Genomic DNA, 25586 nt, shown 5'->3' on the forward strand with positions numbered 1-25586 from the left:
GCGCAAAGTCAGCTGAATGAGAGTGTACTCACCCCCTTGTGTCTGCTGTGATACCCTCAATCGCCCATCCAACTCCGGGTAGGCCACCGCCAGGATCCGGAACATCAGGGGGGTCATGGTTCGATGGGCACCCCTCCCACGTTGGGAGGCCATCCCCAGCTGAGCCTCCGCCGTCTTCTTGCTACAGCGGCGAATGTTCTCCCATCTCTTCCGGCAGTGGGTGCTCCGTCTGTGGTGGACCCCCAGGGTACGGACGTCCTTGGCGATGGCACGCCAAATATCCTTCTTCTGGTGGGCGCTGACCTACATGAAATGTACAGGGGAAGAAGAGAAGTCATTACCAACTGCGCCGTCAAAGTGAGTGGCCCCCATCCCTACCCTTGTCATGTGGCACATGCACCCACCGTCTTTCATGCACTCTGCCCCCTGCCTTCTTACAACCAGCCCTCTTCACACAGGCATAGCCCATACAACATGCCCCCTGTTTACTTACCTGTTGGTCTGGAGGACCGTAGAGTAGCGTGTACTAGGGGAGGACCCCGTCGACGAGCTTCTCCAACTCCTCTGATGTGAAGGCAGGAGCCCTTTCTCCAGATGCACGAGCCATTGTCTCTTCCAGACCGAGGTCACAGCAGCACTTGCAGTGTAGGTCCTCTCCTGTCGAAGATCAGGTATCGAGTGATTCAACTGCTAGAAAATGGCAGTCACGTCCGCGGTGGTCACGTCCGCGGCAGTGCGTACCATCACCGCCGGCGTACATTGTCATTGGCTCCTGGGACCCATAGGGTCCAATGTTAACCAATGCAGCATTGCGCCGCGGTCTTCGACCGCCTACCGCAACAGTGTACAATGCCAGCACAGTTACCTCACATCCCATTGTCCCACTTTAGAGGTCAGGCAGCCGCCATTTCAGGGGCCCTCATGTCCTAGTTACCAACTGCGTCACACATACCTAGGCCTACTCTCAACACACATACAGGCCAGATTTTGTGTATGAATCGTGTTCTGTGTAGACTGTGGGTACATACCGCTGACTTGTTTGACTCTCTGGTCACTGTTGTCCTTCATAGGCACCGTCCGCTGGGACATGTGAGGAGATGGCAGAATCCTCCGGTGTACCGACTGCTGGTGGACCTGTCGACAATGGAGGAAAGAAATCTGCTAATCACCTACAGGTTTGACCGTGCCACAATCCAGGAACTGTATACCCAGTTGGAGCCAGACCTGATGTCAGCAATCCGCCATCCCACAGGAATCCCCCCTCAAGTGCAGGTGCTATCAGTGCTCCATTTCCTTGCAAGTGGGTCTTTTCAAACAACTGTGGCCATGGCATCAGGGATGTCCCAGCCTATGTTTTCCAACGTATTATCTAGAGTGTTGTCTGCCCTGCTGAAACACATGCAGAGCTACATCGTTTTCCCTCAGGTGGAGGATTTGCCTACAGTGAATGGTGATTTCTATGCCCTTGGACACATCTCTGACATCATAGGTGCCATTGATGGGAACCATGTGGCTTGCCCCCCCCCACAGGAGTGAACAGGTGTACAGGAACCGGAAGAGTTATCATTCCATGAATGTACAGATGGTATGTTTGGCAGACCAGTACATCTCCCATGTAAATGCCATGTTCCCAGGCTCAGTGCATGACGCCTACATCATGCGGAATAGAAGCATCCCTTATGTGATGGGTCAACTCCAGAGGCACCGTGTGTGGCTAATAGGTGACTCTGGTTACCCCAACCTGTCATGGCTACTGACCCCAGTGAGGAATCCCAGGACAAGGGCAGAGGAATGCTACAATGAGTCCCATGGGCGTACTAAGAGGGTGATCAAGCGGACCTTTGGCCTCCTGAAGGCCAGGTTTCGCTGCCTCCATATGACAGTTGGATCCCTATTCTACTCACCAAAGAAGGTGTGCCAGATCATCGTGGACTGCTGTATGCTTCATAACTTGGCTTTGCAACGACAGGTGCCTTTTCTGCAGGAGGTTGGTCCAGATGGCGGTGTTGTTGCAGCTGTGGAGCCTGTGGACAGTGATGAGGAGGAAGCAGAGGAAGAAGACATGCAGAACAGGGACTCAGTCATCCAGCAATATTTCCAGTGAAACACAGGTGAGAATACATTCCTGCCTACTACAAGTACTTTTACACTTCTACCTCTATCATGTCTGTCGATTTCACCCAGTGTATGGTCACTGTTGTCACTTTCCCTTACGGTTTCACAGGTGTGGGTCCCAACGTTTGTCATCTGCTTATATTCCTCAGGGACTAGAGCTGTGTGACATAGGTATGTTGACATTACTATTTCCTGGAAATTTTGTCACTGTAATTGCAAATACACTATTTCAAAATCACAGACAGACTCCAGATCTTTTGGTGCTTTAGGTGTGTTTATTTACATACAAAATATTTGAGGGGGAAGTTAAATGGTGAGGGGTTATGGCGGAGGAGTGTCCATGGCAGAGTCCAGTCTGTTTGTCTCATAGGTGCATTGCCCATACGGGCATAGGAAGTGGAGCTGGGGCAGTTTCAATATGGACAGTGTGATAAAGTGGGACAGTGGGTTGACAATCAGGGTGGTCTCATTTCTTGGCGGGGGTCTTGGCATTGTGCTCTGTCTTGTTCCTGGATCTCAAGGACCACTTGCGGGGTGGTTCTCCATCTGCAGGGGGTGGGGTGCTGGTGTGGTGGTCCTGCGGCGGTGCCTCCTGTCCACTAGCGCCGGCGGAGGTGGTGGGCAGTTCATCATCCATGCTAGTGTCAGGGGCCCCTTGTAGTGCCACACTGTCCCTCCTGGTGTTGAGTATTTCCTTCAGCACCCCTACAATGGTGCCCAGGGCGGAGCTGATGGTTCTGAGTTTCTCCCTGAACCCCAAATACTGTTGCTCCTGCATGCGCTGGGTCTCCTGAATCTTGGCCAGGACCGTTGCCATTGTCTCCTGGGAGTGGTGGTATGCTCCCATGATGGAGGAGAGGTCCTTGTGGAGAGTGGGCTCCCTTGGCCTGTCCGCCCCCTGTTGCACAGCAGCCCTCCCAGTTCCCCTGTGTTCCTGGGCCTCCGTCCCCTGGACCGTGTGCCCACTACCACTGCCCCCAGGTCCCTGTTGTTGGGGTGGTGGGTTATCCTGGGTTCCCTGTAGTGGTGGAAACACAGCTGATTGACGTGTCCTGGGGACGGAGGTATGGGCCCGCTGGGTGGGTGCTGTGCTGGTTTTACCAAAGGGTGGAAGGTCTGTGGTGGCCTGTGCCTGTGTGAGGGGAACCGACTGTTCCGAGGCCCACAATGGTCCGGGCTGGTCATCTAGATCCAGTTGGACAGAGCTACTGTCATCACTGTGGGCCTCTTCTGTGGGTGGGGTGGAGATGTCTGGACCCTCCTGTCTGGTGACGTTGGGTAGTGGTCCTGCAGGGGTGGAAAAGCATGATTTTTGCATTTGTGTGTGTCATGGTGTGCAATGGGTGGGTGAGTGTGTACCCCAGTGCTTGCTTTCCTGTGTGGGGGCTTGGGTGATGATGGTTTAGGGGGGGTGTATGGGTATGTGCAGTGGGCATGCTTTAGTGATGGGTGTCCATGCGTTGGTGTTGCATGCAGGGCTTGGTGTTGGGATGTGTGGTTTGTGATATTGGTACATTTGTGAGGAGTTGGAGTGAAAGGGGAGGGGGCGAGGGTGGGGGTATGTGATAGCATGCAGGTAGGGTGAGGGATATGGCAGTTAAAGGTTTGACTTACCTGAGTCCATTCCTTCACCGACTCCTGCGAGGCCCTCAGGATGCAGAATCGCCAAGACCTGCTCCTCCCATGTTGTTAGTTGTGGGTGAGGAGACGGGGGTCTGCCGCCAGTCCGCTGAACCGCCTGGTGGTGTCTTGAGACCACGGAACGCACCTTCTCCTGTAGGTCGTTCCACCTCTTCCTGATGTCGTCCCGATTTCTTGCGTGTTGTCTCACTGTGTTGACCCTGTCGACTATTCTTCGTCATAGCTCCATCTTCCTTGCAATTAAGGTGTGCTGCACCTGTGCTCCAAATAGCTGTGGCTCTACCCGGACGATTTCCTCCACCATGACCCTGAGCTCCTCCGAAAACCTGGGATGTCTTTGCCGTGCCATGGGGTGGTGTGGGTGATGTGTGGGGTTGTGTGTGTGGTGATTAGTGTGGTGATATGTAGTGGTGTGTGGTGTTTTGTGCGTGGAAGTTGTGTGGGTGATGGTGTTGAGTGCCTGTGGATGCTAGTTTGTGGATGGTGGTGTCTCTCTCTGGCCTTTTTTCGGAATTTTATGTTGTGGGGGTTTATGGGTGATGTGAGTGTGTGTTTTAAATTGTAATGGGTGTGTGGGAGTGGTGTGTGTGTATGTGTATCAGGTGTGTGTATTTGGGATTGTCCAATGTGGCGGTGTTTTGTAGAAGTGTGTGTATTTTGTGTACCGCCAATGGATTACTTCGGTTGAAAGACCGCCGCGTGGATTCGTGGGTCGTGATAGTGTGGCCGTATTTCTGTTGGCGTGACGGTGGAGGTTTTGTTTTCGCCAGTTTATCACTGACCTTTGGTGTGGCGGACTTGTGTGGGTGTCTGAATTTTATCGGATTTCGAGATGTGGGTCAAAATAGCTGTGACGGAATTCCGTGGCCGCGGCGGTGTGTTGGCGGTCTTCTGCACGGCGGTGAGTGCCTTTTACCGCCAATGTTGTAATGAACCCCAATGTTGTTTATTATTGCACTCTCCAGTGGCCCACACCCACAGCCTTTTCTTGGGTGAAAAAGTGCAGTAGCATCAGCCCTTAGATAGGGTCGGAATCACCCTCCAGGTCATTAGGGACACTGTTTCCTGCACTGGACTTTTGTGTGATAGTCTATAGCATTCTGGGTGTTGCAGTCTTGTTTAGTTTCCAATATTCTAGTACTTCCCTGCACCCCACCTGTGCACATCAGTATAAAGGGAGGTTTACAAGTTGCCAATAGTGCCCTTCCAATCTGGTATTGCCATATCATCTCTCGGCCTAAAATGTACACTAAGAGACGTTAGCCAACTGACTACCCTAGTTTTTGAGCTGCATGATGTGAACAACTCAAGATTTGTACCCCCTCAGGCTTCCTGCCTCCCTCTCAAATGCCTGAAGTGCCATGAAGACTCACATTGCTCTATCTCTGAACCGACCTGTCATGACATGATTAGAAAGGAAATGCTGCCACCAGCCCTTAAATTCACAGACAAAACCTCTTAGGTAATGGAATCTGTTGTTCACAGAGCCTTTGATCTGTCCAATGGCAACATAATAATTATTCACAGCACTAACACATGGTGGTAGATAGAAATATCATCCTTTACGGCTGAAGTGGTGTTATGTCTTCCAGGGTTTTTTCTCCTAAGGTTGCTCCTTCTACTTTGGGAGAGAAAGCACCACTGATGAAAACATATAAAATGGTGGATTTATCTCTGCCATAATGGCAGAGGTCGTACCTCTGTCACACTAACCCATTTTAGTTCTGCAATGCCAATTCTACAAAATTGTGGAAGGTCTTTTCATGGGATAGTGCAAGTGACCTGGTTTTCAGGTGCAAGAGATCTAGAAGTGATTTTGGACCTACAGAACTAGATAGTGCTTAATTTGGAAACAAATCACTGCCAGTGCCTGAAGCTTTGCTCAGGTCTCAGCTGCTGGTGCAATTGTCAGCATACTGATTACCAAAACTGTGTAGTCTTAAATCCACCTCATGCCTCTGTAACCCACTGTGAGGCACTCCCTGCTCCTTTATCTCACTCTTGCAGGTTGCTGCTTTCTCCCTTTGTTTTGTCCTGCTTTGTAAGGGTTTCTCTCCCTTGCTCTCAGTCAGTGTCTGATGAGAAAAAACTAAGTGCCAATTCCCAAAAATTAATGCTGGTAGCCCCAACCGGCAAGCACTGGCTCAAATTAAGCACTGGAACTAGAGAGTAGAACCCTGATGTTTTACTCTTCAGTGTGGAGCAATGATCAGCCTAGCAAGTATTTGATAATTGATGTGTCTGAGTGGACTTCCATAGAATCAGATGCACTGAGTTGAACTCATTGTTAGAGAGAGAAATTCTAGAGGAGAAAGATCTTGACGGCAAAGGTTGCCTTCTGATGTCAGTATAGGATTCACCAAGAAATCTAGGAGTCTTCTCTCAGTCTCATCTCATATTTTGGGTTTGCAGGAGCGTATGGTGGTCATGTATGATGTCAGAGTGTTGCTCAAAGAGAAGGGTGTGATCACAGGAGCTCTTGCTGAACCGGTTTCACAGGCTTGGATTTGTCCTGGTAATGCAGAGGAAGTTCTTCAGACTGGACATTTCATGTTTGTTTGGACAGGTTCTGCTTGTGCCCTTTGTGACCTATTTGGTTTTTGAAAAATAGTAGCTATTTAATTCAGTGAAACGTTTTCCATTGGAGTTGGGGAGATAGAAGTAGAACTCAAATATTTTAGCAGCTTTTTAGGACCAGGTCTAATGAACTCGTATACATGTGCACATAATCTCATGGTGTAAATGCATTGCACAAATTGAAAAATACTGTCTTTAGGTACTTTAATTGTACGATCCATGCTTTGGAGATGAAGCTCAAACAGAATGAGTGACACAGGGATCATTCATCACTACTGAATTTAGCGCTTCGATGCTCCTGGTGAGTCGGAATGCGCTTTACAAATACCACATACATACATACTACGTAAATCTCAATGTATATCGCAAATATTACGCTCCTTTAATGGTGCATAAACAAAAGTAAAGAAAATGGGCAGTTTTGATTCTACATTTACAAAAGGGATGTTTATTACCTCAAACCTCTGTTATCCATTTGCACCTTCCAGCCATAAAAGAGGACCTTGCACTTTATCCCACTTTATGTCTCTTTATGTACAATCAAAGGTTTTTCGATCTCCCACACAGAAATATATGTACATACACACACAACCATCACCCCACCGTGCAGGCAAGCTCTCTACATTCTGCATCAGCATCCAGGAGACAGAGATGTGTAAAAAAAACACAAGACCGTAAGCCTTGCATGCAAAGACAAATATTGGAATGTTTGCTTTCAGTATTACATCTGCCAAAATATATTGAGACTCCTTGTCATGAAATCTCAAAAGAACTCTCAATGGCTGTTTACTCTCTCTTCAAAGATGTAAGCAAATCCTTCTTTTTGCATGTTCCCCCACCATTGTTTTGCTTACTGGTATTGTTGGTTTTAAATCTCTGCATACTATGTTCATACCTCTAAAACAGTAGAATTGTCTAACGCCCCAATTGTCATGTTTAGCATTCCAGTAAGGCCTAATATATGGTGCAGGAAATGCACCCAAGGCATGGACGTTAAATGCTACCTGTGGACTGCAGCACATACCACTGAACAATGGTTTCAAGCCTACCTGTGTAGCCTGACTAGTGCATGGGGTAAACCTGCAGGCAAACCTGTCTTTGATGCAACCTTCCCAGCTGCTGCTTCAAGGCTTGTCATGCTGGAAATTTTAGTGCCCCAATATAGAAACTAAAGGACTGATTTAGAGCTTGGTGAAGTGGGTACGCTGTCACAACAGTGACGGAGTACCCTCTCCACCATCCTCATGGTTCAACCTACCACTTTATAAGTAGACAGAAAGTATGTTGATGATGGAGACTCCTCAGGCTTTGTACCAACATACGCCTTAGGTGGCCCAACGAAGTATGGAGTTTCGACATCAGACTGCCCGACCAATTTATAGTGGCCAATTGGATTGCTTTTTCTTTTGTGCTGTCTGTCACTGCCTTGTAAAATTTGGTGTTGAGGGACAGTAAAGGAAAATAGGAACCCACACACTATGGGAGAAAACTCCTATGGTGTAGGGAGACATTTGTTCTTCATTTCACAAATACAACCTTCCTCTTCAGGAATTTATTCTTGAAAAATGAAAATGTGTGTAAACGTTTGACTGGCAAACGTCCTGTTTGAAAGAGCTGTCTGTTAAATTTTTACATGACGGCGGTTCCTATCAATGTTAGGAGTTGTCCGTGGGGTTGCGGAACAACTCTAGATTTGGTAAGAGGTGGTCCCTTGGGATTGCACGGCTAATGTCTTCCACCATCTCAATGGAGAACCCAGCATAGGAGCCTGATTTAAAGTTTGACAAAGAGGGTACTCGTAAAATCAACCCCTGACACGTGTTTTGCTATCAATATAGCTCTTCAGGGGGGTTTAGCTTTGTCCAGACACAGGGAGCACCCAGTATAATCAAACTAAATCTGCGTCAGAGGGGCCCATATTTACAAGGTGACGTTAAGCCTCAAAAAGTGGCTTAGCGCTGCCTTGTAAATGTGACACGCTACACAGTCTCACCAGAGCATCGCAAAAAGTGATGCTGCGGTCACGCTAGGGCCTTGTAAATCTGGCCCAAAGTCTTTTGCCATTTTTACAGCAAAATCTTTAAGCATCAGATTGACACAGTGCCATCTTTGCCGAGTTGTAGAATGACAAAAGCCATTCACCACTCCAGGCACAGTATTGTAGCTTTGGACTGGTAAAATACCACCCAAGCCAACCTGGAATGATTAAAAGCAACCCCTGACACATGTTTCGCTACCATTAGAACTCTTCAGAGGGGTTTAGCTATGCCCAGACACAGCTTTATCTTTAGTGTTTTTTTTTCCTCTTTTCTCTATTGTTGTTTTTAATCTTTCTCTTATTGTTAAGAATTGTTAACGTTAATTGTAATGATAATGCTTATATCAGTATTATTTTTAGTAATAGTAGTAGTAGTGCTATACTTGCAGAAGTGCGTGTCTTCTCTTCTTCCACTGACACAACTCCAGAGTTGGCATGGGCTCTTCTGGTCTACGTCAATAACAGTCAATTTTCAATTCAGTCCCAGACAGTGTGCTAATATTTGCTTTCCTGTTGCATATTCAGGAGTTATAGACATCAGAACGTTAAAAGGCTCTCACCAGAAGAAGAAGAATCAATGAGAGACCTACTCACCCACAATCTCTATCAAATCCGGCAAAGGGTATGTCAAGTAATAATGACTGCTGTGTGTATTGCTTGTGAGTGTGTTTGCCTTTCATGCGGCACACTGCTCGTCTCCATATCTGTGCTGTAAATGGAAAACACGTTGTGTTTGCTTGTTCTTTGCATCATCTTAGCAACAGGAAATGTTTGCAAGCGAATGTCATATTAATTTGTTCTGAATTGCTGTCGCAAGTCTATGTATTTGCTAAACGATTCTGATTAACAAGATCATCCATTTATACCTTTGTTGTTCTTGTAACTCAAATCGAAACCTTCGAAATCCTTTGTTTAACACAATGTGTTTTCCGAATTAGTTATAGAAGACACCGTTTACCTGCTGCTAGGAAGTGAAAAGGCAGTGCCACACAGCAAAGTACATTTACATTTCTCTTTAAGCTAGACGAATTCGGTCCATAAATAGCTTGCCTTTTTTTCCTTTGGTGCTTCCAAATTTTTGTTACATAGTTTTATGTAACGTTGACCAGCTCTTAAGGTTCCGGATCGCTTTACAAATGTTGAATAAAGTTATATATTGAAGAGTAAACAATAAATTTGACCGACTTTTACGAACAGAAGGTAAAGGAATAATGCTAAAAACTATCAAGGACTGAGGAAAAAGCCACACAGTCAAACATCATAGAATTGAGACAGTAAATCCAATTTTTGAAAATCTCGAATGTATTTATGAACAAAGTAGATACATTGTCCAGTTGATCAATTAAAGCTCGGGATTGTAGATATCATTACGGATGTGGTTTAGATACTTGTTTTTACCACAGACGGATCTCTTCCATTTAAACGTTTATGAGCTCTTCTTTAGATTTGTTCAGTCATTACCATACGTATGAACCTATTCTGTGGTCGAAAACACTCTTATTCGGAATTTGGAACCGTAAATTAGGTGCTCTGTCACAACCACATCACAAGCAGGAGGTACTGGGGCAGGACTATGTGCTTTTAAGGGTTAATCCTGTGCCCTTAGCCCTACTGTTTATGATTCCCTTATCAGCCACCTCTCTTGCTCCCTGAGATGTGTCCAGGCTCCTTCCCCATGATCTGTCATGGAATCGAAGAGCCCTCTGAAATGCACAAAGAGAGTCTGGCTCTCCCAGCCACCAATGCATTTTCAAGTGAGCTTACAGGAATGCAGTGATACATAAATCTGTTTGGGGGGGGATCCCTCTACTCCTAATGTTTTCACCAGGCAGGCTTGCCCTCCCCAAGATGGAACGTAAGGTCTCCACATGATGTACCAGTGCAGGCACTTTTGTACTCAGTGTACATCGACAGCAAACTTAGGCCATTATTTATACTTTTTTAGCGATGCATTTGCGTAATTTATTTATGCAAAATCGGCACTAAGTTTGCGCTGCTTGTGCGTAAAAAAATGACGCAAATGCAGCGCTAGAAAGTATAAATATGGGCCTTACTGTCATCTTCATGTGTTATGCCACCACCAGCATACTTACATGCAGCACATGTATTCAATCTATACACACTGTTCATTACTGCAGTCTCTCTGTACTGTACACTAGTGTGTTTACTTTAAAAAAAGACACACTGCCAGCACACACACATGTACCATGTGCGCGCTGTACCAAACTTCACCCTTTGTGCAGTGTATTTCTTGTGAGAACACATGCACTCAGCACATGTTTCTGCCATATACACACTTCCACATCAACCTGATGTAGGCAAGGGGGGAGATAAACACACAGCAGCAGAACCTTTAAGAAGGTGAGTGAGCCTGTAGGCCTCACTCCATTGACAAAGGGTAAAACAGAACTGTTCACCACTACTGATCACTGCATGGTATGCTGCCACCACCTGGGTTGTGATGCTTTTACTCCTGGTGAAGATGGTAGCCTTCCATCACAGTGTTGGCAGCAGCACTTTGGGTTCCTCTCCCAATCCAACAAGACCACAATCTGTGAGACAGGCCAATGTCATGGCACAGACATGTGATCCGTGTTTGCCTATGACAAAAAAATCAACATTAGGGATCCAGACAACAATGCAGTTGGGCACTCAGGACAGTGTTACACACCTCTTACGATGCAGAGGACTTTTCCGTTTCAATAGATGCCCCTCCTAGATCAGACCACCCTGAAACAACTCCTAACGTGGAGAGGTTTGGTGGTCAGATTGGCAAAACCAGTGGTAAATATTGTCAGCATTCCAATGATTTGATCCAGTTCTGGACTCCACAAAAAAACTGAAGTCTTGCAAACAAATTGACCATCTCATCAACTTGGGATTCTCTACCTTCTTAGCCTTCAACCATTTCAGTGGCATATGATTTGTGTGCACCACAAAATTAATTAGTAATCTCCTACTAATTAAGGCTGCCGCACACTCTTTACCCTTATCCTCCAGTTAAGCTAACACCACCCCATCACCCCATCTCCCTTGTTAGAGGCCTCCATCTGTACAATGAAAGGCTGGCTGTTGTCAAGCACTTTCAGTACTGGCGGGGTGTGTTGGGCCTTCTTCAGTTCCTCAAATGCTTTTTGACACTCTGCAGTCCATATAACCTTCTTGGGCTGCTACCTACAAGTCAAAGCAGGCAATGGGGCAAATATACATCCATAGTTTGCGACAAACTATATAATTTCTAGTAAATCCTAAAAAGGGCCTCTTTTCAGTTTGGGTAGTAGGTACCTCCCATTCTACCAAAACTGAATTTTAGTAAGCAACAGGCAAATCTTCTCACCCCCCACCTCCTGCCCAAGGAAGACTACAGAGGACTGCACCACCAGACACTTAGTGGGTCATTCTGACCCCCGCTGGCGGCAGAAGCCGCCCGCCTGGCGGGAACCGCCAGAAGACCGTACCGCGGTCAAAAGACCGCGGCGGTCATTCTGACTTTCCCGCTGGGCTGGCGGGCGACCGCCAAAAGGCCGCCCGCCCGCCCAGCGGGAAAGCACCAGCAACGAGGAAGCCGGCTCCGAATGGAGCCGGCGGAGTTGCTGGTGTGCGACGGGTGCAGTTGCACCCGTCGTGATTTTCAGTGTCTGCTACGCAGACACTGAAAATCAATGTGGGGCCCTGTTAGGGGGCCCCACGACACCCATTCCCGCCAGCCTGGTTCTGGCGGTGAAAACCGCCAGAACCAGGCTGGCGGGAAGGGGGTCGGAATCCCCATGGCGCGCTGCTTGCAGCACCGCCGTGTAGGATTCACAGGGGCAGGGGACCGCGGCTTTACCGCCAAGGTCAGAATTGCCCTTGATGCACCGCCAGCCTGTTGGCGGTGCATCCTCCAACCCCGGCCCTGGCGGTCCATGACCGCCAGGGTCGGAATCACCCCCTTAGTTGCCTTGATGGCAAGTTTTGACTCCTGTAGTCTAGCTAACACCCGTCCAGGTGCCTCAAGTGGCCTTCACATGAATTGATGAATACCACAATGTCATCCATGTAGGCTCACAGAACTTTTCTAACCCTGCATGAATATGTTTCGCCAGGCCCTGAAAAGTGGCAGGTGCATTTTTCAACCCAAATGCCATCACCTTGAACTGATATAGCTCCACTGGCATAGAAAATGTAGCCTTCTCATTTGCATTTGGTGCCACTGCAATCTGCCAATAACCACTGGTCAGATCAATCGTGCTCAAGAATTTAGCCATAACTAAACTATAAAGACGCTCATCTGCTTTTTGGATTGGATGGGCATCTGTTTTGGGTGCCTCATTGAGTCCACACTGACAAGCAAGTCACTAGACCCTTGCTTTGGTGCTAGAACCACAGGACTAGACCAGTGTCTAGGAGATCCCTCAGCAACTCCCATGCCCAACATTTTGACAAATTCAATCTTAATGTATCCCTGAACTCGTTCAGACATTCTGTACATCCTGCCCCTTACTGGCAGACTTTCACCTATGTCTATGTTATACACACCGACAGGCGTCAACTCTGGAGTCAGGAAGATGAGGCTGTCAGACCATCCCAGAACCTCTCTGCACTCTCTCTGCTGCCCAGTCATTAACTCAGGGGGTAACTGCACCCAGGTGTCAACCATGGAGGCAGAAAGAAGAGGTTGGTATCCCATCCTAGCACCTCTCTGCATTCTCTCTGCTGCTCAGGCATTACTTCAGGGGCTAACTGCACCCTATCCACAGTAACATTCTCCATGTCACTATGCAGCACGTCAGGAAGAGGCTCACTGTCTTCCTCCACTTACTTGCCATAGCCATGACATTCACTGTGTAGTCTCTGCAGAGGTAAGGTGTCAGCCTGTTCTCATGGAACACCCTCTTGGGTTCCTTTGTTGCTCCGGTGTCCACCAAGTTGTTTACCTCAGACACTTTCTGAACAACCTTGTATGGCCCACACCATTTGTTCTCCGAAGTCCTGAGACAAATAGGCTTCAGTACCAACACCTCCTGACCTTCTTGATCCCACTTCTTCCTGAAGTTGTCTGATAGTTTCCATCATACTCTACATCACCAAACCATTGGTTTAGGGGTGGTATGACATAGAGGAGTGGCATGTCACACCAGCTTGTTCCATCATACTCAGCATCACCGAACCATTGGTTTAGGGGTGGTATGCCATAGAGGAGTGGCATGTCACACCAGCTTGTTCTCATGTTAGAAGAGATGAAGTTGGTTCTACAGTCGGAAACTACTGTTCTTGGAAATTCTTCTCTTGAAAAAATCCCTAAGAGAGCTCTTTCTACCAATTTACAGTCATGCTCCTCAGAAGTACAGCTTCAAGTTACTTGGTGGTTTGATCCGACAGAACCAAGATTTATTTGTTGCCAGATTGTGAGCAGGTGGTCGAATGGACCAACTATGTCTATCTCCACCCTCTCAAATTGAACACCTGCAGTTGGTAGAGGCACTAACAGTGCCTTAATCTTCCCTCCTCTGTTACCACTCAGCTGGCGAGCTGGACAGGTTCTACAGAACCAGTCTATGTCGCTACGCATCCCTGTCGAGTAGAACATAGGTTTTTCTAATCCCTCAGTATCATGCCAAATGGCACTTAATGCACTAGTGACAACAGGAGGTTCCAGTGTATTAAGGAAATCACTAGCCTCTTGCTAGTACCTCGCTCAGAACTTACCAGCTCACTATAAAGTAGACCATCCTCCCAGCCAATATATTGTTTCCTGATCACACCTTTGCTGACTTTTTCTTGGGTTTCCTTCCAAATTCCCCCTTCTTGTGTATTTCAGCAACCCTCCTGAGTAGGTCCCGAGCAGCTAACAAGCCTTGCAACACTGGAAGGGACACAGACTCCAGGACATTGTCCACTTCCAACATCTGATCCTCCTCTCCCTTTGGAGCAAAAGCGATGATCACCAAGGACACTGCCTTTCCAGAGCCTGCCTTTTCCTGAAAACTGACTTGTCCTGGTCCCTGCATATCAGAGACCATTCCAGCTTCACTCTGAGACTCTAATGCAACTTGTGCTCTGATCACTACAGCTAACACTGTCCAAGCCATAACGGCTTCTGGTCCTGGCACCAAGCCAGTGGCAATCAAATAATTGCCTAAGAGACATTCAGTTCCTTGCTTTTCCCTTACCCCAACAATAATCATGGCCACCATGACATTGAACTCAAACTTAGTCCTGGCAAGCAGATAATCCATGTTGACTCCACTGGCTACTAATCCTATATCCTTGGTTCCAGGGAGTAGCCCCTCAGGTTTAAGGTACTTCCTCTCAACCATAGTGCGAAAGGCACCAGCATCCCTCAGGGAAGCTACTTTCCTCCCATTAATAGTAACTCCCTGCACAAATCCCATTGTGTTAGGATGGATGTGCTACACAGTATCTGGGTCCCTCTCCTGAATGTCCATATCTACAAGATTGAGTGCAACTGGTCCCTCATGTGTACCTTCACCCCTTTGTAACATGCTTGTTACCATGGATGTGGCTGTATCAAGCTTCTTCTCATGACAATCTCTTTTGCAATGTCTCACATTGTGGCACTTAAAACAAGTTACCACTTTGAACTTAGATGGGCTGCCTTGTCTCCCCTTCTCATGATGCTCCTTCCCAGATATACTTTACCATTCCCATGTTTCCTGGGCCCGCCTCGAGTCCCAAGAGAAATACTCTGGTCCTTACCCTCTGGTTTGGAACAAGTGCGTGGAGAGTTTTTCACACGCTTTGGCTTAGAACCATGTTGCTCTTTTTTAACTCTGTCAGCTAGCCACTTAATGTGTTGTTGGATCACTCTCTGTCAGATCAGACAGACATTGTACACGGTGGGTAGAGCACTTCTTGAGGCTCTGTTACCATCAACTGGTTAAGGGATTGAAAATCATTGGTCTCAATCTGTCTTACCTACTCATTCCAATCACACAATACTCCCTGAATCCAGGTCTCAAATGGAACACCATCAACTCTCTTACAGGCACAGAATCTCAACAGGTAATGAGCTGGTTTCAGCCTAAACCGCCTAATGAGAGCTTCCTTCATTCACTCATAGACCATATGGTCTGCCACAAGCATCTTCCCAATGACAAATGCTTTTCCAAGGGCATGAGCCTCATTAAGGTAGCTGCCTTAGACACCTTATTTAAGGCCTGCGCCTTACATGCGACATCAAAGCTAACATATCATTCTAAAATATCCTGACCTTCCACATACAGATGCAAAATATCTTTAGGAACCTTGGCCACTGCCTGGCTTGAACTGGAAGTAGGGTTGCTTATATCCCAGATGCAGTTGTCACCCCTGCCACCCTATGTTTCTCTCTCTCAAAGGGCTATCCTTTTCATTTCCAGCGTTCCTTCCTTTTTATTCTGTTCCTCCTCCCACTTGCTCTTCTTTTCTTCCTATTTTCTCTATTTCACATCCCTCTCTCACAATTTCTCCTTGTGGGCCAATATTTCCTGTCTTACTTGCCTCCTCGCTTCTTGTTCCCGGTGAGTTAGTCTTAGCTTCTACCTCTTGAACTTTCTGGCTTTCTCATCTTCCTCAGCCTTAGCTTTCTGAAGTTCCAACTGCAAGCTCATGGTTTCTGCTAGACTCAAACCACCCAATGGATTTTTTCCTGGAAATGCTGACAGTGGTACCCTAGAAATTTGAGGTGGTGTGCACACCTGAGGTATTCTAGAATTTACAGTTAGTGAATATCTTGGTGAATCTCTGGATAATGCTTCAGGGGACACACTTGGTGTATCTCTACCAAGAGGATCATTGAGTCTGAATCAACATAGCTTTCTTTCTGTGTTCCCAACATGGTTCCCTCCCCAGAGTCAGCTACAGCGTCCTCCCTTTCACCCAGTACCTCAACTGATACCTAATAATATTAGCAAGAACCTCTTTGTCAGTACTCCTTGGAACCCTCTGCCCCCTGTCTCTACATAAATCCTTCATCTGACCCATGGACATTGTGTTGAGGTAAATTCCCAAACCTGTGTTCTCCATTGCTTATGTGTGTCACCTTTGTGCACAGAAGATAATTTTTTTTACTTATTGCAGCACTGATGCAAGTTAGAAAAGGACAATGCCACCTCTGTATCTTCTGGCTCCTAAACGTTAGGCATCCCATCGCATGCCACCAATTGTCAGAACTCTGTTTAGAGAGCAACAGGGCAAGCAGGAGTTTCTGGGCCAAACTGTGGTGGTTGAGGCCTTTCAAACCAATGTCCAAGGTTCCGCCCTACTATGAATCCTGCTCAACTGGGCCATGCACCCCCTTCTGCATCTGACTCTCAGCTGTGTAGCGTAGGTCGAGCAGTCAAGGCTCCTTCGGGGGAGGCGCAGATACAGATAATTAAACACAACTCATTATTCAGTGGGCAAGCTGTGAGAACAATAAATCAATGTCCCGTCAAATACTTGTTTTTATATAAAAGGAAGTATTTTAATTCTAGAGCTTCACATACAAAGGTAAACAACATTCAAAAGCAGTAACACATTACCCCTTGAGGTTGTGCTCCACTAGTTGTCAGGCCAGTCACTGTCCCCCTATCTATAGTGCAACAAGTTTGATGTTATTCCCAATTAACTGATGACCGCATCCAGCAAATGGAAACTATGAGGACATACTCAAGAGTTCTCCCCTTGGACTTTTTCTATAATATCAATAACTTGAGTCTATGGGTTTGCAACAACAGTGGTGGTATGTTCCCCGGAGTCTCAAAGTCCCCGTGCTTGGTTTACTAGCTCTGGCGGTATGGAATCCTTCAGCGGTGCAGCGTAGTACTGCTTGAGATCAGCAAAGTCTGGCAGCACTAGTCAGGTGCAGGTTTTCTCCCTTGAGCAATGCTACTGGCTGGGTCCGAAGATCAGGGTTACTCCTGCCCTGGTGATCTCGCACTAATTCACTTTTTCTCCACAAGGATGAGGGGTGGTCACCTTGATCTGGCCAGAAACCTGGTGGTGTCCTGTTGATCCTCGGGCCTCCTTTGGTGCAGTCCACAGAATGTGAGTTGGTCTCGCCTTTGTCACAATAGCAGTTTCTCAGTCTTGGGTGCTATACTTATGTACAGCAGCTAAGACGACAAAGATTTCCCGGCCACCACCTTGAGACCATTCTCTATGCCACCCGCTCACCATGTGATGGGCCGTTCAGAGGTTCAACCTGGGCAAGGCTGCGTGGCATACCAAGCTCTCAGGGGTGACTGGACCGAGCAGAGCAGAAACAGCAAAGCCCTCAGGGACACTGTCCGTGCATTGGAGCCTCTCTATCTGGACCACACTAGGCCCCGCTCCTCTTCACTCTCAGAATCAGCAGGAGTGGCCCTTGGCTCCACAATGCTATACACACTGTTGCTCTGTAGCTGACATCAAGGGCACCCTCAAAGCAGAATGAATAACATCGAAGACTCAGGAAGCACCAAACTCCATCCCCATTACACAAGAGTACATGGATAGCTTCCTTAGATAAATAGGCTCTAAGCTCTGCTTTCTCAAAACAGAATTCATATCCTGTTTCCATGAAGTTTGCAAAGAATTCACTGAACTAGGCAACAGAATGGACAATGTTGAATGGTAAAAACGGGAGCTGACGTATTAAATTTTACATGAGAGGAATATTGAGAGAAGCAGAGGGGGTGACATTATGAGCTTTAATAGGAAATTGCTAAAGACAATTAGAGGTCAGCCATATACACCAACACTATGGATTAATTGGGAGCACAGAACAATGTTCAGCACATCCCACACAGAGAGCATCCCAGCTATCCTTACTTAGATACAGTTCTTTTAAAAATAAATTATTATTTATGCATAATGTCAGGAGAAAGGCAGGTCTTGTTTTCTCAGGTTTGACTGTCCAACTATTCCCAGATCCATCACCCACCACCGTCAAAAATGCACCGAGACTTCGGACTTGTTAGTGACTATCTTAGAGAACACAAAGCGAAATATCAGTGGGGCCACCCATTCTGCTTAAAAGTTTCTCGGAATGGTTAAACCAAACAGGTTCACTCCCTTGCAAAGGCCACTAAACAGCTGTGGCCCCCCTAAAGAGGAGCTCCAGTGATACCACTTCCAAAGCCCCATCAACACGCTCAGAAATGCACAACTTCTTGTTTCTTCACAACCTACTGGGGGCACCTTCCCCCACATACCATCCTCACCTTATGAGGGTTATGCCTCTGGATGGTTGGTAGGGGCTCAACCCCCATGTGAGTTGATCAGGGATGTTGAATTTGGAACTGTTTTCCCTAAGTATACCACTTTCCTGTTTGTTTTAATTGTTTGCTTTGGTAGGTAGGAGGTCCAAATCAAAGGGGGCCCAGGTGGAGAGATCGTGAACTCCTTATGGCTGCACATAACCAATACAGGTCTATCAGAGGGGACCTACACCCCCTTAAAATCCTTTCCATAAACATACACGGCTCCAACAACTCTAATTAATGCACTTAAATCTGGAGACATCTCTCCTGATATGATCCCGCTATAATCTTTTTTCAGGAGACACACATTCTGCTGAAGGATCACTTCCACATGTGATACTCAAGATACTCCCATCAATATTGGTCTCTACCACGAGAAAGACAGCAGAAGTAGCCATTTTATGCAAATCCAACATAGTTTAGAAACAGAATTTTGTATCCAAGGAGGAGTGTTTAATTAAGCTACATTTCCAAATCATGGGTACCCCATAATTCTACCAAACATATATGCACCCAACTCTGCCAAGATACCTTTTTACACTCTATTTTCAAGAAACAACTGAAAGATGCTAAGGTGACAACTCAGGCTAGGAATCACAACTCCTAACAAGGAGCTGGTCCAATGCCAGCACTCCGCAAGAAGGAAATAGATGCCTGGTTGGCATATGCTATCACCTGAACCCAGATCACCTTTTACTCACATGTCCACTCCGCTTTCTCTAGAATCAATTATATATTAGCTATACACTCGCTTTTTAGTCTGGTGTGTTCAACTGAGATTTCAGATAGCTCCTTCTCAGACCACGCCCACTTAGAACTGACCTGGAAAGACACTTTATGCCTGAGTCTTCACATTGGTGCCTAAAACCAAAGATCCTGCAGGACCAGGTGAATAGGAATATCATAGCAACTGCTATCAATGACTAATTCCTGACCAATCCCCACCCCGATTTTTGCATTCAAGTCCTCCATAAGGGGCTTCTCATCATGCTAGAGGTAGATAGAGCACAAGAGTCTTGCCTTCTTAAACAAATCCTAACTTCTGAAATAAGGCCATTTGGAGCAACCAGATAGATAGACCCCTTCCAAGGTTGCTCAGAGCCAGTATATCTTATTATGAAGCCAACTCAGTTCCCATAGGACAAACCATGCTTAGCACTCACTGCTGTATTTGAAGCAGTACTTTTACAACAGGGGGTTTAAGGTTGGAATGCTGTTGGCAAGTATGTTGCACCACCAATGGGCTGGGACATATATCTCTACCTATCCCCCTACAAACAGGGTAACAAACACATTCCTGATGTACATACACACTTGAACTCCTGCAAATAATCATCCCTCTCCTCTGCACACAGAGAGCTCCTTGAGGCCTTGCTCATCCTGATGAAATCAGAAAGACTTTCTGGCAGTGCCAACGGGGAAATCTATGGGGACTGATCACTCCCTGTTAGGTTTTATAAAATGTTCCTGCTGCTGTTTTTGGAACAGCTCACTCTACTATTTAATTCCCTTAACTTGGCTACAGGCCTCACCTCTACCATGTTCGAAGCAAAAGTTGTGCTAATTCCTAAACCAAGAAAGTATCCCGCGAGCTGTGCATCTCTTATTGCCCTTCCTTTACTAAATATGGACACAAAACCCTTAATGAAAGTTCTTGAGCAGTGACTGGAACCCTCACTCCTGAGCCTAATTGATTCTGATCAAGTTAGTTTCATCTGCAAATGCAGGGACCTGACAACATCAGACGCCTATGCCACATGGTGGAAAAGTAGAAAAGGCACACAAATATACCATACATCACTGCTACTTTCATTGTCTGCAGAAAGACCTGTGATCAGGGTAGCTGGTGCTTTCTAAAGTAGATACTGGGTAAGATTGTGCAGGAGCCGAAGATGGTCTCTAGGATCCTGGCAGCTTACACATCTCCATCTGACTTTATACATCTCAATGGCTGTTGCACCTCCCCCATTAAGATTGAGTGTGGTACAAGGCAGGGATGTTCCATTTCTCCCTTCTTCTTTGCTCTCATGGTGGAGCTTCTGGCTATTCAGATTAAAGCATCACCTGGGATTTCAGGGTTCCCCTTGGGCAACTGCATTCATAAAGTCAATCTTTTCGCAGATGATCTCTTCCTCACGTTGACAAACCCCTCATAATCCCTACAGAAGATTTCTTTTTTTTTAATGAGGGGAGTGAAAACCCTTCTCAAGCTAAAACCACAATTTCTGTAAGGGTGAACCACAAAAGTCACTAAATTAGCTTGTGCTTAACCCTCTGGTAGCTTGGTGCAACAACCAGTCAGGCTTTACTTAGAGGCACTATGTTAAGTATTCATGCATCCCACAAATAGTAAAAAAGAGAAAACACAATATCAGAATCTTCCCATGCCAATTACGAAAAATAAATAAAAAATTCTAATAAATAACTTGAGACCAAAAAATCCAATCAGTATAACCCGAGTTATGATCTTTTAAAGCTTTTAGTAAAACTAGCACCTAAAAGATCAAAGCGCCAACTAAGAACATCTAGTCACACAAAACCAGGGCAAAGTCAAAAGTTAGGGATACCACAATGGAGCGTGGTTCAGATATACAAGATGGATTGGGCCCGGTCTCTGCTTACTTTCAGAATTGGAAGGAATTTCAAAGAAAAATATCTTCAAAGGTAAAGTTGAATGGGACAAGGCAACAAGTGGTGTCTGAGGAGTCAACGTTGTCATTGGGGAGCTGCTGGACGAAGTCGGAGTGAAAATTTCTACATTCCGACTGTGTCATTTTTTGAAAGTCAAGAATCTCCAGTGGGGCAAAGCTGCAGGCTGTAGATGACAAGGGGTCCATGGGGCCAGGTACCCTTTCTACAAGGAGCCACTGAACAGTAGTTGCTGCTGTGGAGAGGAACTTATTGGGACCTACCATGAAGTCAGGTGATGTACCTTGTGCGGATCAGCACAGAAGTAGGCACTGGTCTGTTTTCAGTTCTCAGAGCAACTCTAGCTGAAAGTCCCAGGTTTTGGGTTTTGGCTGTTTAGGCAACTTTAGCACCACTTCCGAGGGCCCAAGCCTATGTGGAAACCACTTGGAGAATCACTTCAGGCAGGGTCCATGGGCAGGTTCAAGTTGCTGGAGCTATTTGTGTCCCAGTAGTTCAGAACAGGAGGTTAGTCACCTAGCCCTCTGGAGTCACATTGGTTGTCCTGGGTTCAAGCAGCAAGGCAGTCCTCCAGCAGCATGACAGTCCTCTAAAGAAACAGGAAGGCTTCAAGCAGCAGGGCAGTCTTTTAGGAGCTGCAGGGCAGTCCTTTGAAGTACAAAGCAGGCCTCAAGCAGCAGGGTAATCCTCTGAAGTACAAGGCAGGCTCTGAGAGTCCTCCGCTGGTCCAGGAGTGAGCTGAAGAGTTGGTATAAGTGTCCATTTTTATACCTGGTACCATCTTTGAAGTGGAAGAAACTTGTACAGCCCCCCTTCATTTGATTCTGAAATTGCTCTTTTCTGTCCAGGCTTCAAGAGATCCAATGTGTCAAAAGAATGGTGTGATGTTCTTTGTTAGTGTGCTGAGTTAGCTCCTTGGAAATGTAAGTTGTGCAGGGAACAGCTCTGCCCCTCCCATCCTAGCAGGATGGCCCATCCTGTCTTTACCAGGTCCCCCTTTGTCTCAGTGTCTGTAGGAATACAGAAAGGCTAATTGCCAAATGTTCATTGTCATGTGACCCAAGACGCAGGTTACAGGCACCAAATGGTTAGGGCAAGAAAATGCTAAATTTGTAAAAGTGTAATTTTCAGAATTGTGACTTACCATTAAAGATGATTTAAAATTGCAATTCCTTAAAGATCAAACATGACATTTCCGCTTTCTCTCAAACAAATGTATTAAATGTAATAAGGTACCCCAGTTTTGTCCTCTGGCAGGGGTGGACCTTTCAGTGCTCTCAGTAGTGAAAAATGAATTTGGGAGTTTTTCATTACCACAACATGTTAAACTTAAAAGTACATGTTGAATTTTTTAAATACAATGCACTCTGCTCTGGGGGCCTACATTAGGGGAGACGTCTATGTAATAATGGATTTGTAGGCCTGGCAAAAAGTTAATTTTGACAGGCTGAATTGCCAGTTTAAAACTGCACACAAGCTGCAATGACAGGACTTAGATTTGCTTCAGAGGTTGACTTCAGTGGGTGGCAGAACAATTTTTGTAGGTCCACTAGTAGCATTTAATTTACAGCCCTGTGTACATATTGTACCACTTTACTGGGGACTTAAAGATACACTAAATATGTTTGTTTGGTGTAGGCAATTTTACCATGTTTAAAGGGGAGAGCAAATGCACTTTAGCACTGGCAAGCTGAAATAATAACATCAACAAAAATGAAATTCAGAAAAAAAGGAGAGGTGAAGGCTGAACAATTTTGGGTGACCTATAGAGAGGGCCAAGTCCAACATAATTCCACTGCTCAATGCATTTTAGTGAGTTTCAGGCTTCAATGTTAATAAAGATAAGACTCAAACCCTCTATTTCAACCTCTGAGAAGACCTTATTTCTCTTCTCAAGCCAATATCCACCTTCCTCTGGGCCCCAGTCTATTTGCTATCTTGTCCTTGATGGCTGAACCAAGACCATCTAGCCAACTCTTTGTCACAATATCCTAGTGACCCTACAGAGATGGGAGACCCATTTATATTTCCTGGCTGGGGCCCATCAATGTGGCCAAGATGAACGTACTCCCTAGGATACTTTACCTGTTTCAATCTCTCCCTAGCTCCACACCTGAGAATGGCATCAGAAACCTCCAAAGCAAACTGCACACCAATATATGGGGGATAAAGCTTCATATTTCACAAAAACTGCTGAAGGTGCCTACATCACAGGGATTCCTGGCTTGCCCCCAAGGTGGGGGAGTATTATTGGGTGGCCCATCTCCAATATGTATCGAGTGGGTGGTCCAGGGATGCAAAAAATCATGGTTAAAAATGGGCTGCACAGTGGCATGCAGGCTACTATTTTAGAACAGGTATTACATCTTTCCTTTCACCCAACCCTCCATTGACAAGCAACCCAGAAATTCCCCCGGCCCTCAATCTAAAGTGTTTAATGACCTTACCCATGGAGTCTGTAGGACTTTTATTGACCACTTCTAGGTCTCTCCATCAAATCTTTTGAGCAACACAAACAAGACATTCAAGAACCGGAACTTCCCTTCTCCAATACTGTCAGCTACGCCACTGGTCACCTCATCCCTCAAACATGCTCGGGCCATGGGCTCCTTTATGCCATATGCTGAATTGGTCAGGCTATTTGAGGGCAGTAAGGGGCTGATTTTGCAAGCTTACGCCACTTTTCAGGACTCCAAGCCTCACATTAGGCACCCATATCAGGTACAATGGGAGAGTGAGCTGGAACAAGTAATCCTGAATACATAGGGGGTTATTCCAACTTTGGAGGAGTGTTAATCCGTCCCAAAAGGGATGGTAAAGTGACGGATATACCACCAGCCGTATTACGAGTTCCATAGGATATAATGGACTCGTAATACGGCTGGTGGTAAATCCGTCACTTTTCCGTCACTTTTGGGACGGATTAACACCTCCTCCAAAGTTGGAATAACCCCCATAATATGACAGTGTTGACGGAGGCCCCTAAAATGCACAGGAGTATTACTCACAGGGAATTGGACTTGAAGGTCATGTTCCAAAGGTATTTGACACCTGCTCATCGTGCCTGCATGTTTCCCACCATGTCCAAAACATGCTGCCATTGTCATACAGTTACAGGCACATTATTTCATGTTTGGTGGTCCCCCTCTGTGATCCAAACATATTTAAAGGAAATCCCTAGGCACATTAAAGGTGCAGTGGGTTACGCCTGTCCTGTTGAACCTGCCACAGTGATCCTCAAGATTAAAGCCACCAACCTTGATGGCATGACTAAGGTGGACTGAGCATGATCTGCTGTTTGACTGTGGTAGCAAGACAACTAATTGCACTTTGAAAGAAGAAATTGCCCCACTACTGGCAACATGATATCATAGGCTTTGGCATATTCTTGCTATAAATCACATGACCCACAAATGTTTTCACTCTGCAAAAAGATTCACCTATCTCTAGCAACCATTAATTGATTGTTTATCTAAATTGGAATTTCTATGTTTGAACCTCCCTAAGCTCAGGGCATTGGTTTCTTTTATTGATGTGTAGATGCCTTCCTTAGAGTGGGGTGTTGTAACCACAACTCCATGACAACTATTTTAATTGGAGACAAATTGTGCATTTTGAAGGGCAAATATACATGCCAAGGCACATCGTTTTTAAAGGCAGTTCTGAACCTGAACCTTGATTGGTGTATGGGAAAGCGCATACAACCACAGTTTGCCATAGGCTAGATAAGTATGTCTTATGCCTATCTAGCATAACAAAATACAGACATATAGCACCAGAGTGTGTCACCACATAGAAGAGGTATTATATATGTTTGGCAGCAGCCTAAGATCAGCAATGGATAAGACAGGCAGTACAAAGTACTCTTAATAAGTAGCTTTCCGACTAAAGTTATCCAAACTCTACTTTCACTATTAAATTAGATTTGTAATACTAAGTGGGCAGTAAGTGAATTATTTTGCTAGCATTTTCCTAGTTGAAGATATTATTCAAAAGTACTGTAGTCAATTCAGTGTGTGAATGACCATGGAAAAGGTGGAAGAGTGGGGAGATGGAGTTGTTTTCTTGAGAGGAATAACATCGATTAATTTCTAGATTTCTGTGACAATCAAGATGTGCTTTGTATTCTAAATAATTGTCTTTTTCTCTCAATGGCAAAAGTCAATAGAAATATGTTTGAAAAAAATAGGTTTCTCTATGGAGCAAAAGCACTTTTCCTTTTAATATATGGCTGAACAAAGGCCATGCTCAGCGGTGGTTGGATTAACTTATAGTAACAAAAATTACTTTAAGGTTAAAAAAACAATAGAAATTCACTGAAAAAAACAAAGGTTGCAAGGACGTTAAAGTTGGGAAATATA

At 45.8% G+C, this 25586-nt stretch overlaps 1 protein-coding gene across 1 annotated transcript in view; it reads left to right on the forward strand.

Annotated features, from left to right (window-relative positions):
• The window catches only part of SLC9A4 (solute carrier family 9 member A4), a 483018-nt gene that overhangs the window by 416085 nt on the left and 41347 nt on the right, over window positions 1–25586 (forward strand). Inside the window, exon 9 of the mRNA XM_069204437.1 lies at window positions 8897–8993. Within this exon, the coding sequence (XP_069060538.1) occupies window positions 8897–8993 (97 nt within the window). The remainder of the gene's footprint in view (window positions 1–8896; window positions 8994–25586) is intronic.

Source organism: Pleurodeles waltl, chromosome 8, assembly GCF_031143425.1.
Source record: "Pleurodeles waltl isolate 20211129_DDA chromosome 8, aPleWal1.hap1.20221129, whole genome shotgun sequence".
NCBI lineage: Eukaryota > Metazoa > Chordata > Amphibia > Caudata > Salamandridae > Pleurodeles > Pleurodeles waltl.